The sequence below is a fragment of the Aythya marila genome, assembly GCF_965140915.1.
Source record: "Aythya marila genome assembly, chromosome: 16".
Classification (NCBI taxonomy): Eukaryota; Metazoa; Chordata; class Aves; order Anseriformes; family Anatidae; genus Aythya; species Aythya marila.
The window spans coordinates 9509423-9524891 of record NC_139057.1 but is presented as its reverse complement, the minus strand read 5'-3'; the positions used below and the strand labels follow the sequence as shown (position 1 = coordinate 9524891).

General features: G+C 51.4%; 1 protein-coding gene across 2 annotated transcripts in view; it reads left to right on the top strand.

Annotated features, from left to right (window-relative positions):
• LOC309884344 (rho GTPase-activating protein 39-like) overlaps window positions 1-15469 on the top strand; it is a 50198-nt gene that overhangs the window by 17542 nt on the left and 17187 nt on the right. For both annotated transcript variants that reach the window (XM_082773215.1, XM_082773216.1), the window contains exons 2-3: window positions 3674-4069; window positions 10928-12236. In XM_082773215.1, the coding sequence (XP_082629341.1) occupies window positions 3674-4069; window positions 10928-12236 (1705 nt within the window). The remainder of the gene's footprint in view (window positions 1-3673; window positions 4070-10927; window positions 12237-15469) is intronic.

Below are 15469 nucleotides of genomic sequence, written 5' to 3'. Positions count from 1 at the left end.
GAGGGAACTTGTCTGGGATTACCTGACTTTACGCTGGCTGTACTCAGACTCCTGCTTCCTGGAGGAAGAGCTTAATTTTCCAGGTGTTTTTTCTTTGTTGTGGGACCATCTCTGAACATGCTGGAGGCTCCTGTTGAGGCCATCCATCTTCAAAAGCCTACTCAATACAGAGGCACCGCTGGCCAAGAAGGACTGGGTACTGCTCCAAAGAAGGGAGGTGGAGGATCCCAGCTTGGGGCAAAAAAGACCAGAAATAGCAAAACGTGGAGGTGAAATGGAAGATCAAGACATGAGACCTCTCCTCGCCACCATGCAGAGGAATGTCCTCTCAGCTTGAAGTGCCTTGAAGCAAGGCTTTTCATGTCTTCCCCTGGGTCTCTCCTGTCACCAGTGGGTAAATGATTTTGTGCTGAGCAGCATGTGGAGGAAGCAGGCAGAGGGAAGGCTTCAAGCAGAGGACTAAATGTTGCTTGGGTAATGGTGGCAAGAAAATCAATTGCCCTGCGGATTAGTGGCTGTTTAGTTTCTTGGGGCTACTTGTGTATTCATTCAGACTATTTTTCCCCTCCTGTGTTTGCTCAGTTCCATTTCCAGTCCCTTCCATTTACTTGAAACGCTTTTATTCTTTCCTAGACTCACACCAGTGTCTTTGTCATTGTGAGAAGACCTAACGGGGAGATGTTAGCAGGAAGCAGGATGCCCAGTGCTGCTGTCACGTGGCTTTTTGTTGCCCCTAGCTGCTCATTTCACATGCTCGGAGCAACTTCTCATCCCTGTATGAATCAGTCCCAGGGGTGCACCCCGAGCCAGTGCGTAAAGCCTTGCCACGCCTGTTCCTGGAGCAGGGAGCTGTGTCCTGATAACTGCAGGACAGACGGACAGGGACAAGTGGGATGCCCAGGGCTAATGCCTGCTGCGCTGCTTCTGTTGCTTGTGGTTGGGTCAAGCTCAGTTCCTTGCCTGGGGTAGAGGGCCTCTTCCCTGCACAGCTGGTGTGTCCAGCATCCCTGGATGCTTCAGGACAGGCATGGAGCACGTTATGCACCTACAGTCCCGTATGCACTGCAGCCATGTGGGCTGAGGTATAGGAGCAATGGTGTGCTCTTTCAGGTTGAAATATCCTTTATTATTATTATTGTTGTTATTTATTACCTATCTTATTTCTTGGCTTTGCCAGCCAGGGTCCCTGCGGCAGGCAGGATGGACCCACATTTAGCTCTTAGTTTCTGAAAGAGCAAAGTTTGCAAATGTAAATCACACCTGTCCCAGAGGCCGGCAGGACAGAGCCGCACCTTGGACTTTTACCTGTTCTGTTTATACAGTGCCTCAGAAAAACAAAGTCTGCGAGGCGCTGGCTGAGCCTTCAGGTGAATGCAAACCTGTTTGCCCACGTGCAGCGCTATCGTTGCACACAAAAAGCTTCCTCCTGCTCTTTGCATGCCTGGCGTCCGCACGGCTGGCAGGGCACTTCCCCCAGCACCAGCACAGCGCCAGGGGACCCTATGGCAGCCCCATGGACCCCCAGCAGATCAGTGGTGTCTGGAGCTGTGGTCTGTCTGCAAGCTAGGAGGCTTGGAAAGTGTTTGTGTACCGACTTAGAGAAAGGAAGCTTCTGAAACCCCTCAGACAATAAAGGAGGATGTACACTGGGAAATGTGGTTTTGCTTTTGGAAGCAAGTGGGGATTTTGTCGCAGTTCCTCTCTGCTCAGGTTCGCTCACCGGTGAGGGGGCTGGTGCTCCAGTTTTGTGCAATGCCCTGGGGTGCGAGCTTCGTCTGGGTTTGCAAGCTGGGTCTGCGGGAATCCTGCAGCCAAAGACATTCAGGCCCAACAGAAGGGAGATGGACTGAAACCACCACGGTACTCCTGGTGCTGTGATGGTGGTGGCACTGTGTGCAGTGGCAATGGGGAGCTGGGAGGGGGGCATGTGGGGTCCAAATCTGCCCCTTTGTCCAGGGCTCAGCATGGGGAGGACAGGGAAAAGGCGTTATTCAAACTGTTCCCAGGAAACTGCTTCTTTAACCCTGTTAAGGAGTGTTTGAATTCATTTTTTATGTCCAAGTTATGGCCTTATCTCTCTCCAATCCTGTGTTTATCACGTCTTTCCAGAGTTCCTGATGTTATGTTCCAGACTTGTGTGTGGCAGCCCGGTGCTGGCCCTGCTCCAGGAATGTGCTCCTTGCTTTTCCTTCTCTTTCTTTACATGTGAATGTGATTGTAGCAAACTTTCTGTTATTTTCAATGTGTTCTGCGTGGATTTTTGCCTTGTTAAACTCCAGCTTGGTAATCCTCAGACTCAAATTCAAGGGGAGCAAAGAGGTCACCAACCCAAGGCGTCTACTTACATGTCTTTGCACGCAAAGATAAATGTGGGCTTGTTAAAACGGAAGACTATAGTTAGCAACACACACTCAGTCATGGCCGGGTGCCATGAGAAGAATTCGTTATTTTCAATAGCTTGCACTTAACATAAAATAGCTGACCTCTCCTCTCTCCCAAGAAGCACCCGCGCTGGTGGGGCTGGTCGGCGTCTCAGATCTTTGCTACTCCGGTTGCTGGCAAAACAGATCAAAACTGTCGTGCTCTCAAATGTTACGGTTTGATGGCTCAGCTTGAGGGGTGTTTTTTGTTCTGCCAAGTAAACACTGTGTAACGGCCTCCCTGCTCTCACCCCTCTGCCCAAGCGAGTGTTTCTGTGAGGCTGTGGTGTGTGGTGTCACACCATGCCTGCCTTCCTCTCCCAGCCTCACGCGGGCAGCATGCTGTGCCCAGCGCCAGCCGCAGCTCTCCCCACCAGAAATGCTCAGAAGCGTGGGTCTGAGTCCCCTTTTAGTCCACCTCTGGTTGTGCCCATTTTCCAGTTGATCTCTGTCATCGTGTGAGGGTTTCTGGTGCTCTCAGAGGTCACCGTGCTGTCTGTACCCCCCTGAGCTCCTCTGGCTGTCCATCAGAGCCACTTTTCCAGTTCCTATCTGGACTTCCTTGCTGCTGTATCCTGGGAAGTCTCCTCCCAGCACTGCTAGGCTCTTCTGCTGCCATCGTTTTCCTCTTTTATGTCATTTTTATGGATGACAACCCTTTGCAGTTCACGGTGTCCTCGATAAGAGCAGTGACTTACTGCTTTGTTCCTTCTGTGCCTCTAGGTTGGTGTTACGGTGGTTTAGAAATAACCAGCCTCACGCTGTGCTTCCCACCCCTGAGCCATGGCACGAGGGGCTGGTACACCTTAAATCAAACGGGAATCTAGTTCTGACTAGAGGATGGAGCGAGGGGGAGCTGCCAGTTCTGCCAGGGTGGGTTTTGTAGGGCCAGCCGAGTGTTTACAGGATGTGAATGGCATCAGAGTTAATATTGCTGACATTTTACTTCGCTGCCTGCTTGTCCACCCTTACACGTCCCTGTTGTACCCAATGGCATCACTGCTGGCGTGGATCAGGACCACACGGCCCAGCACCTCCATCACCACAACGCCAATGTGCTGCTCTGCCCTACAGAGGCAGGCACTGGGGAGGAGGAAGGGTTGCACGTAGGGGCGAGCACTGCTTCTGCTGCTCGCCTCGCTACCCCACGGGGCTGTCCCTGCACTGCTTGTCCCAGCTTAGTGAGGGGGCAAGGCTCCCGGACACCCTCTGCACCCCTATCCTGCACTAACCCAGCTCTTATTCCCCCACAGCTCGGACTGGGTGGAGATCATCGAGCCCCGCTCCCAGGAGCGGATGTACGTCAACCTGGCCACTGGTGAATGCGGCTGGGAGCCCCCTCCCAACCTGAAGGTGCGCCAGTCGGACCAGAAGCAGTGGTGGGAGCTCTTCGATCACAACAACAACCGCTTCTACTACTACAATGCCATCACGCGGCAGACGGTGTGGCACCGGCCCCAGGGCTGCGACATCGTGCCCCTGGCACAGCTCCAGGCTATGAAGCGCTCTCAGCCCGACTGCCAGGGCCGGCAGCACCGGGGCAGCGGCGGCAGCGACAGCAGGAGCACCCCGGTCCCTGTAGCCCTGCTGCAGGAAATGGAGAGGGCCAAAGGGGACTGCGCTGCCGAGAAGAGGCTGGACACGGGCAGGTAGAGAGAGTTTTGGTTTATATTTACTGGGTGGCTTCTGTCCCTGGGCAGGCACCGACACACGGGGCTGGGAAAGCTGCACAAGGCCAGGTGGGTGCAGTGCTGGTAGGCCCGTGGTCACCGCCACGTGCTGTCCTCATCCTGCCCCAGGTAAAGCTGTCGCCTTTCACCACTACAGTACCACTTGAGCATCCTCATTTGTGTAGGACGCCATGCACACACAGATGAAAATGTGATTGCCACAGACTCCTTTGCGCTCAGTGGGAGGAGAGGGGATGGGCAGGGCTGCTCGCTGCTTCAATGAAAGCTCTGCTGGACACCGGTGGTGGGCACATGGCATGGTTTGCCAGGGTGGCCAAGCTGCCCTGCAAGGGCATGGGTGAGTCTGGCTGCTCTGGCTCTTTCCTTCCCTGCAGCTCAGCCAGGGCAGAGGAGGGCTGCAGGGGACAGAGCACAGCCACTTGCTTGCATCTACCCTGCAAGGAAAGAACAATAACGGGATGCTATTTTGTTCGGCTGAGAGATTTTCTTGCACTCAAACCAGTCTAACAATTGAACTGCTTTCGTATTGAAACTTTGCCAACTTGAGCTGCATAAAAGCATCCCCTCCCTGGTCCGTGCCCCTTGCTGCCTTTGGCTGCCCTCCCTGCCTCCTCTGTGCCCTGTCTGGGCATCATCCTGCCACAGGGAACAGGGTGCAAATGGCCGGGGAGGCTGTGCAGTGAGTGCTGCTGAGTCACGCTAAGGAGAAGTGATTCACTCCAGGGCTAGAGTAGTGCTAGGGTGAGTCTGGTGCTCCTGCCACCCCGACAGTTCTCCGATCCTGTGTACTTCCTGCAGCATTTGGAGAGGGTGAATACAGCAGGCTAGGTGTCTTTCACACCTTGCTTTTGGGATCAAGGTCACATCACTGTGTGCATGGTGCTGGTGGGGAGAGATGAAAAAACCTTGTAGGATGGCGATTCTGGAAAATGTCTGCTCTAGAGAGCTGTAAGCTGAGGTTTATCATCTGCCCACTGCCCCGTGGAAGGTTCCTGTATGTTCACTTAAAATCTGGTGATGTACCAGAAGAAGCCTGGAGCTTTGCTGGTGCCTGTGACACCTCCAGTGCCTCCTGCCCTGTGAGCAGCCCGTCTGAGTTTCAGACCTGGCCAGAGGGTGATCCCAGAGTGGTCAGGAGCAGATAGTACAGTGAGGGACGCCTTGGGCTGAACCATGGTAGCTCCCAACACCCAGTTCCCTTCAGTCGCACCCTGCGGTCATGGATGAGTGGGCTTAGCATTCCCGAAGGGTCCCCTGACCTCCCTGCCTGATCCCAGGCTGTATCAGCAACCTTGGGACATCTTCAGCCTGTGACAAAATGCTGAAGGGCAGACGCTGGGGAAGGCGTGTGTCACCTAAGCCACTTCTGGGACCTAACACACTGCTCGGTCTCATGTTGCTTTTCCAGATCTCCATACCAGTAAGCCAACAGCATTTGCTTACAGAAGATGTTTTCCTGCAAGGATGTCAAGTGCTGTTTCTTTGCACATCTATCACACATAGTCTCAGCCATTTGTGAGCAGTTGTTAACATGTCTGGTTTTGGTGCAGAGAACACTTGCTCTACCCGAGTCTGACACTCTAGGAGAGATTTATTGCCTTTTTCTAGCTCATAAAATGGTGAGTGAGGAGCTGAGCCCAAAGCAAGGGTTCCCAGGTGGGATCTAAGACCCTTGCAAGGGTGTCTGGTCTAGTAACAGCAACAGCTTCTCAGCTCTTTTGTCTGCATTTTTCTCCAAAGACAAACTTAAGCATGTCCTTTCTTCCTCGGCAGGGTTACAGTTGTATAAACAGAAGGCAAATATGTTGAGTGCTGTTGGTAGCATTTGACATCTTTATAGGTACCTGCACTTGAGACTGTTTCATTTTTGTCTCTATCAGCAGCACGGACAATTTGTTTTTCTTCCCTTTATGCTTGTTGTCTCACAGTAGATGGAGAGGACAAAGGAGATCAGCGTGATCCCCAGGAGTGGCCTCCTGCTAGCACATGCTACAGGGAGCCGGGAAAAGGAATTTCGTCCTCTTTTTCAGCAATACTTTGCAGTTGATTTTTTTCTTATTCTTTTAGCAGCCTGTTGTGTCCCACCCTTCCTCTCTTGTGCATCAGCACTGCTAGATTTGGGTGCTGCTCTTGACATCCTCAAGCACGCTGCACTCGTGCCCTCCTACGTGCTGATCGCGTCCTCTCCTTCACCGCCCCGCTGCTCACTGCTGCTTTTTCTGCTCTCTCGATCACACAAGCTCGGAGCAGCCTCTCTGGAGACCGGCCCTTTGCTGCACAGGCAGCACTGGGAGGCTGACCTCCCTGTGGAAATGGCAGCTGCTTTCACTTGCTGCTGTTGGTGTGGGAAAATGGCTCCTCGTGTCTGGAAACGGGTGCTGCTGGAGATGCTGCTGCTCCTGGGAAACTGAATTTGTTGGGAGATCCTGGAGAGAGTCAGTGTGAGCCCAGGAACCTCATCCCGGAGCAAAAGGAGGGCAGCTGGGTTGGTGTCTCGGCTCCCAATCCACCTTTGTTAGCTGTCTCTGTTATTTGAGCTCCGGAAATGCTGGATGTGTTCCTTGGGGAACATGAGACTGATGAGGGGCTGAGGACAGTGTCCTGGAAGTATCCTGTGAGCCCCCTGCCATCTGCTGGAGCTCAGGGGACCTTGGGTGAGAGGGCTGGGGCTGGGGACAGGGTGATGGGGCCAGCCGAGGATGGCCTTGCCCCCGTGCTGCTCTGCAGTGATCGTGCACTTCGCAGCTCAGGGCTGCAGGCGGGCTCTGCCTTTCCCAGCCTTGCTGTGCCAGCTCTCTTCTCCTCCTATGGTTCTCCCAGCACCACTTTCTTTGGACGGGGTTTCCAGGGTTCCCCCTTGCAATAACACTGCATCTCAAAGTCCTTGGGGTGGAAAAGCACTGTCCCTAGGAATGTCCTGTTCCCCCAGGACAGGACAGGCCCGGGTCCCTGCTGCGTGGGCTGCAGGTGGGGTTTTGCTGCTGTCCCCTCATAGCACACCCTTGCCACAGCTCAGCGTTGTGGGCTGGGACAGAGAAGGGGATTTTGTAGGCAGTGGGGAAAGGCACGGCTTGGTCTTACCATGCCAGCAGGGTGTGCTGGAAGGAGCGTCAGAGGGGACATGTGACACAGAGGTGAACGGAGCCTGTGAAGGTACCTCAGCCTCTTCTCGGCTCTCCTCTACCTTGTCAGGGGCTTACAGCTCCTGTAAATAATGCCACAGGAAGGGTCCCAGTGTAATGCCAATATTAAGTTCTTCATAACTGGACAAGAAACACTAATACAGGCTTGTTTCTTTCCACATCTATGCCGCTGGCTGTGGGGCAGGACCCACGTGCAGGGCTTCACACATGCCCACAGAGCTCTTCTTGAGTCCTGCAGACCCAAATTTGGGTGGCTCGCCTCTGCAGCCCGTGGTGGTCTCCACTCCCATGTCCAGCGTGGACACCCCAGGTGGCAGTGGCCATGCCACTGAAATACAAACAACCCTGAAAAACAAACAGCCCTGTTTATTTGCCTCGAGGAAAGCACCAGGAAAATGACTGCTGGAAAAGGCAGAGCTGAGGTGTGGGGGCCTTTTCTGCAGGCTGCTGGGAGGGAAGAGGAAACAATGGGGAGTGCAGAAGCAGTAACTGGAGCCTGGTGAGAGCTGCTGGAGTTGGGTGCGGGCTGGGAAAGCCAGTGCTGGGCTGTAGTGTTTATATTGGAGCTACTTGAAAGCATTCCTCGAAAGAAGCCTCTCAGGGGACTCAGCTGGGTCTCTTCTGCTGGTGGCTTAAGAGCACAGCAGAGAGGCTGTGCTAGAACGTCTCTCCACTGCTAGCTCCACTTTCTGTCAGGGTTTTTACTGCTCAGAAGGAGGCTGAGCCTTTCTCCATGCTGGGAAGTCAAGAAGTCCCAGTTCCCTCTGCTTGATCTTTTCCCCATCCAGGGATGGGATTGAGGAAAGCAGGATGCAGAACCAAGAGCTTGTTCATGATTGTGGAAATGGCCTTTTTAGAAAAGCCTTGTTCTTTCCACGGTGGTACCTCTTAACTGCTGACATCCAGCTGGCAGAGAGGCTGGAGATGGCATGCTGTGCTTGAGATCAGGCCGGCACCCTCGGATACAGTACGTGTTTAGGGACTGCACTTCTCCATCAGTGGTAGTAGGGTGATCCTGAAGATCTCTTCCAACTTTTATGATTCTGTGATTCCATCACCTTACAAAGCTGCTGGGCATGGTGGCCATGGCCTGGCTGGAGCGGCACGGCTCTGCTGTTCCCGCAGGGACACCCTGGGGGTGCTGCTGGGGAGCAAGGGGAAATGCTCGCGGATCTGATCCGGTTCTAACGCCCAAATGGTGGCCACAGCCGGCTGGGGAGCAGCAGCAGTGCAGTGGCTTTGCTCACCTCCTGCCTCTGAGGCTGGGCAGCGTCCCAGCCCTCCCTGCCTGGCCACACTGCTCGGCTGTAACACAAAAGGGCCTGGTAAGTCATCCCTTTTTAGCTGACGGGAGTGGAAGGGGCAGATTAATGCTGGGCTATGCCAACTCCGGAGGTTTCGTAGGTGTCAACACCCAAAGAAATGACAAAGACAGAGAAAGCGGCTGTGCAGGGGGTTCTTCTCCAGGCCGTTGTGTCCAGGTGTAGCTCTCTGAGGCAACCCATCTCCTTTTGTTTTGAATGTGAGAAATAGCTTAACAGCAGACAAAGCAATCACAGAATTTTGTGAAGTTGAGTTTTATGTGCAAATTCCTCTCTGAAGGGAGGACCGGGCGAGGGGTGGAATGGCTGCTCTGAGGCCCTGGGTAGGACACAGGGCAGCAGGGAGCTGTCATCTGGGTCAGGTCTCACGCAGGGAGCTCTTCCTCCCAAGGGAGCGCAGCACCTGCGTTTTTCCCAGTCAGATCCCTCATTGCTATTCCAAGGGCATACAGGGCCAAGTCAAGGGCTTCACTCTTCTTCACGCATCTTGCAGAAAAATGTGATAGAGCAGGGTCCTACAGATGGCATCGCAGCCCTGCAGCACCCAAGGAGACCATCTGTGGTGGTCAGGGCTCCTTGCCACAGTCCTGGGGAGAGCGAGAGGGACCCTGCGGAGGAGTGGTGCTGGTCCAGACATGAATGCTGCTTTGGGCTGGCAGAGAGCAGACAGCTGAGTCACATCGATCACTTACCAACCTACTGGTGAACATCTCAGCTGTACAGGTTTGCTCTGTGCCTCTGGTGTTGAGCTCCATGGCAGCCCTCCAGCCAAGCAACAGATCTGCTGTGCTTGTCCTTAACGTGGCTCCTTGCCAGGCTCACCTCCTTGCCAGCTGCTGGTACAGCCAAGCAGAGGGGTGGGTGTCAAAAAGGCTCATTTAAAAGCATACCAAATGTTGCTGCTCTGGTTCTTCAGGTTGGTTCAGGAGCTCTTCTAGGAACAGCCAGGTTTTCAGCAGTGCCCCTGCTTGGCCATGTGCAGGATGAAAGTGCTCAGGCAAGGTCTGGTGCATGCAGCCCCCAGGCAGGGACCCATGAAAGCCACCCCAGAGAATGGTGACTCCCTCCTACTGTTATCCTGCCTGGTCCCTGCATGTCTCTGAGAAACTGTGCTGAGTGATGGCCAGGACTCAGCAGAGGAAGGTCTCTGGAGAGCAGGTGCAGAGCAACAGAGGGCTGGGATGTCATGATAAATCCCACAGGGCTCGAGGAGGATGGTGCAGGCAGGCACTGGCATCTCCAGGCGGCCAAGAGGCAGCCCTGGACATGCAGGGGTGGTGGGTCTTACCACCTTCATGGAGGCCACAGGGATGGGAGCAAGTGGCAAGGCTCAAATAGGGAAAAATGGCTTTGAAGGTGCCATGGGAGCACCTCCTGTTCCAGCCAGGGACACGCAGTGCACCCTTGCGTCTTACCTGGTGATGCCTGATAGTGGATGCATGGAGAGAGTACAAGAAACCGGGCCAGATTCAAGGGGACTTTTCCTGGGGACAGTGGTGACTTTTAAGACCTGAAATCTCAGGCTGGTTCAACAGCCTTTTCTTTCCCTTTTCCTCAGAGCCCACAAATGACTGACTGTAGATACTGCCGGGGGGGAGGGGGGGGTCATTATTACGCTGCAGAACGCGCCTGTGGGGCTGGGAGGTTGCAGTGAGCATGCTGGGTTGTGGCGGATGCTGAGCACTGTCACCAGGCAGGGAATACCCCTAGCAGAAGAGGATTTCAAAGCTGTGAGAGCTGAGTGGAGCCAGGAAGTTTGGCCAAGGGAACCAGATTGGAGGGCATCTGTACCAGACTGAAAGCATGCTCTGTACAGATTTACCACACCCCAGGAGCTGAGGACATACACCCCTTTGCACCTCCTGTATACCTCATAGGTTTTGCTGTAACATAGATTGAGAAAATCTCTGCTCTGCTGTTGTAATTTGGCAGTCCAAAGACAGACACTTGGGATTATTTTTCAGCTCACTGCTTGAGTAGTTCAGAACAGCTTGCTGGTCTTCAGCTGGTCGTGCTGTCTGATTAGACTTGGGAAGAGGAGGTTGCCTCCTGTCTTGGTGCTCCTGATACCGGACAGCTTGTAGTAGGACAAGTATGAACTTGTTTCATGTCGTTGTGCTGCTGTTCGTAACTCAGAGTTCTCATGTGCATAGCAACAATCTGTTTCAGGAAGGGGGATCTCCAGGAAAAAAACAATGAGGAGCTGATATAACTGCGTAGGGAATCTCCAGGCGCTTTGAGACTAACAGTCCGGTATTTGGGCAGACATAGGGGATTAAGTTAACATAGACATAGGGATAAGTTAACATAATTCTTAAATAACTCTATATTTGTGTCTTTTTTTCCTTTAGGGACACTCCTACCCACTGGCAGCCTGTGCCAGGAACGAAAGCAGCCATGTTGGTCAAAGTGAACAGTTTAAAGCAGGTACAGGGCTCTTCAAGCAGTTCCCTTCAGCTGCAGAGTGCTCCAGAGGCCAACAGCCAAAAATCTCTTCCAAAAGCAGCCATATATGCTCAGCCTCAGTCTATGTCCCAGAGCCCTGGAGCCGCCAAGCAAATGCCTGCAGGAGAAGCAAAGCAGTCTATGCAGATCAAAAAGACAGAGAATGGTGGGTTTTGCCTTGTGCTGATGAATGGTCCAACTTCTCCAACACCTCCAAGGAGCCAGGCAGGAACTCCCCAGCCTGCATCCCCCAAGTATGCCTCCCCTGCACCTATATACGATGAGCCATCTTTAGAGTCGCCCATTTACGATGAGCCACCAGTAGATATGGACACTGAAAGCATGAGTATGAGTGGGATGTCTCCACCAAGGTCACCGAGCAATAGCTTAAAGAAGCAGCTGCAACCAACCAAACTGTTACAGCATCCAAGTATACAACAGCAGCAGGGTGCAAAGAAGCATGCCAGAAATCCTTCTTCCACTGAATACAGTCCGGCTGGCAAAGAATACATAAAACACATGGTCAACATTGATCAGTCTTCCAAACTCTCCCACTCTGCTGCTGCAACTGCTGATGCTTCTACTAAACTGCCCGGTCAGCTTGCTTCAAAGGACAGCTTCAAGCAGTCTTGGAGGATCTTGGAAGCCAATGTCCTCAAGAGCATAGAAGCCCACCACAGTCGACAGAGCAGCCTGCAAACTCAAGAGTACCAAACTGGTATAAGCCACCAGGACTCTGGTTACTCAACTGGCCCTTCTCCAAGTTTGAGAAAAAGGAAAGGAAGGAGGCATGGGACAGGTCAGGGAAGACCTGGCTCTGTGGGCAGCAGCAGTGAGCTCACGGCTTTGAATGATAAGCTGATTGCTGAGATGCGTGCTGTGGTGGGCAGGTCAGCAGCTTGCCGGGGAAGCAAAGCCAGCCTTGATGCTCAAAGTCTGGAGAGTGGCATCCCAGCAGAGAGCAGCAAAGTCAGATTCCAGTCAGACCACTTGAAAAAATGCATCAACCGGAGCTCAAGGGATGACGTCTCGGCTAGTAATAGGTCTCTGTACAGACCGGGCATGGAGAGCAGGGGCAGCTTTCCCAATGATGTGGCTGCTCCACAGGACACAGTGAGGCAGAAGAGGACTTTTGAGAAAATAGATTCTTTAGAAAAGAATGTGACCAGCCAGACAAGTTTGTCTTCATCAGGTGCTATGCGTCGTTCTTCCCAGGTACCTCCCAACCTGCATCGGGTTAATTCATATGTCTGTGCTGGACTGTGTGATGCTGAGCCTGGTCCTCTCATGGGTGGATTTAGCAGATGTGCTGTGCACAGAACGGTGTGCCTGCAGAACAGCAATGGCTTACAGAACTTCAGAGCTCCATAGGTGGAGACCCCAGTGGTGTGAGAGGAGCGTGTGGATGGGGGAGGGCATTGTATTCCTGTCCAGCAAGCCCTCAGCACTGCTGTGTTATTTGTGTCGTGGCAAGTTATTTGTCTTGTGCTTAAGCTCTGTCCAAACAGAGCAAAACACCCTTTCTCTGAGAGTGTAAAGACAGATGCCAGGACATAAGCACTCAGAAGGATGTAGATGGGTCAGGTCAGGTGTCCAACATGCTCAGGGTGATCAGAAAAAAATGAGGGGAAAAAACACAGTGAGGTGGCAGCTCTGCTTCTCCTGTCATGTCCTGCCAGCATGCCACAGCACAGAGCCAACAGCTTGCATCTGAAACTTTGTTGGTTTAGTAATCCCTGATGAGCTTTTCTGCCATGGCTTGATGGCTTGGGCTGGCCGCCTTTTGGAGCCTCCTCACTTTGAGTCCCCACAGCACCTCATGGCAGAGAGTTCAGTGGTAGAATTATACCTGCTGTTAAAAGGCATTCATTTGGTCATTGTAAATCTGCTGTCTGGTTGGTCATTTTAGTGGTGCTTGTTTATCCTTTGGTAGCCCTCCCATGTCCTCTTTGAGCTGCGATGGTCAGAACCAGTGGTGAACAGGATACAGGCGTCAGGATGTGTATGGTAACATGGCAGCATCTTCTCTTGTTCGCTGCCGTTATTCTAATAGTACTTTATGTTATGTTCTCCCTTCTGATCCCCACGGACCATTGAATTGAAATATTCAGAAAGCTGTTGATCATGTCCCCAGCAGATTCTTGGTGAAAATACCTATTTTAGAGCCCATAAGCATGACTGCACAATGAATCCATTTTTTCCCTACCTTACTCTTACTTCTACCTTACTTTTCTCTACTAAATCCTGCACTTCTTCAGGATTTAGTTTGCCATCTTTTCTCCTGCTTGGACTTGGAGGAACTTCATGCTGTATGGTTTTAGTTCAGATTTAGCTTATAATAAATAATATTAATACCCCGTGCAGTTTTTGTCTCTTTCTCTTTGCTTACTTTTCCAGTTATTTCACCACTACTGCACAGCCCAGGTCTCTGCATCTCTTCTGTAGGATGCAGCTGATAACAGCCCTCCAGCATGGGAAGTGACTAGTTATTTTTAACCCTTTGTTCTCTCTTTTCTCCTATTTATCAGTCCCTGACCTTTCACAAAGAAACTTAGCAAAGCTCCCTGACCATTCTGGATTGCTCCAGTAAATGAGTGAGGTGTAACTGTTCTCTAAGAGCCAGGCAGACACATCCCTGCTGTATCAGATTTCAGTGTGCGTTCTCTTTATTATCATTTCTGACCGGTAGTGCCTGGGTTTCACCTGAAAACCTTTTTAAAACTGAAGTCACTTTTCCTCCGTTTTCCATTTTTCAGGCACAGGGTAGTTTGAGCTTACACATGACTCATGTTGCAGATAGTTCAGCGGTTTTATTTCATAACCTCTTTAGACTTGCTGGAAGGCTGCTATCCCGTCTTCAGGATGTGTTACACCTCATCACAGTGACAGGGCAAAGCTGACTCTTGATGATGCACAGGAGATGGGTTGGGCATAGACTGTAAATAACCTTGAAAATGAAGAATACTTTGTATGTGGGTAGGACAAAGAAGGAGAATAAAGTGGAAGATGTGAGGAGATGGATGATGCGGTAAAGATGAGTCCCTAAACAATCTGTATTCAGAAATGATCTGAGATACAATTGCTGCCTACTATGAAAATGGCAGCGCAGAGATTGAGTCACTAGCAATATCCTACACTGGACCTGTGTGGTGGGGATGAGAATTGGGAGAAGAGGAAATTAATTATCTCAGGAAGGTGGGCAGAAGTTTTAGGACAGGCTGAGCAGAGATGAATGTGTATTGTCAGCACAACTGTAATAGCTGAGTAGTTGAGTGAGCTGATTTTAGAGATAAACTCTAGAGAGTGAAGAGGAGAGAAGCAAGAGCCTGCTTGAACCTCTGGAGAGCATGAGGAGGTGGATCCTCAGAAACGACACGCTGAAGGAGTAAATAGAGTGGTAGGAGGAAAAGCAGCCCTGGGCATAAAAGGTGGACTGAGGATGCAGATGGCAGGGAGAACTGCAGGCAGTGACTTTTAGACAGCACAGAGATGGTGTGGAGATGGAGGGGTAACTCAAGGGATGAAAAAGAAGCAGAATGAAGCAGAAAACCAAAAATGATTGTGCCAGAGGCTGGCAGTAAGAGATGGAGTGTGATGTGTGCTGATACTGTCATCCACATGTAGGTACATGTTGGGTGTAAGATAGGGAAGGGTTGGACCACACAAGCCTCTGTCATGAGTTCAGCAGTTCCTCCTTACTAAAAAGGAGATTACTGACTTGCTCTGGATGTTTAAGAAGTAGCGTGTCTTTTGGGGTTGATTGTGGGCCAGGTCTGGAATCCAGAGTGGCATGCAAGTTAAAGGTAATCTGCAATGACAGGAAAACATACGTTCTGTTTCGTTTTGGTTTTGCCATGAAAAAAAGCTTACAGGATTTTTGTTTTCCTTTAAAAACCAAAAATGTCAATGTTATCTTGTTTGGCTTTTTCCTTCTTGCTGAGATCTCCTTGGAGAACACAGAGTGAAATGTGGGCTGTTCAGCACTTAGTTGCTGTATGTGGGATTTTCAAGTCTAACAAAAAAGTCTGTTTCTTATAACAACTTGTTGGGTGCTGGAGTTCAGTACATGTCCCAGGCTGCCACTTCCATCCAAAATAGAGAATTTGAGACAAGCAAAATGAGTGTCTTTTCCTCACAAGTAGTTATTACCCATAATTTTCTTGGGATCAGTGATGCCAAAGCTCTAATTATCTAGTTATCCTTAGAGATGGCTGGGGAAGAAGAATGGACAAGTGCTGCATGTAAAAACTGCCCACGGAGTCTGGGAGGAAGGAAGGCCTTTGTCTCTGCTGCTGGTGTCTGTACCCTTGTGATCAGAGGGCTTGTACCTGGAGCAGATAAGTTGGGTTGGTAGAGAGCATGTGTGGAGATCAACTGTCTGTGCTCCTCTGAAGAAGAGAAAAACTAAAACAGTACTTTTGAACAATTCTAATTTAATTTGGAGAAGT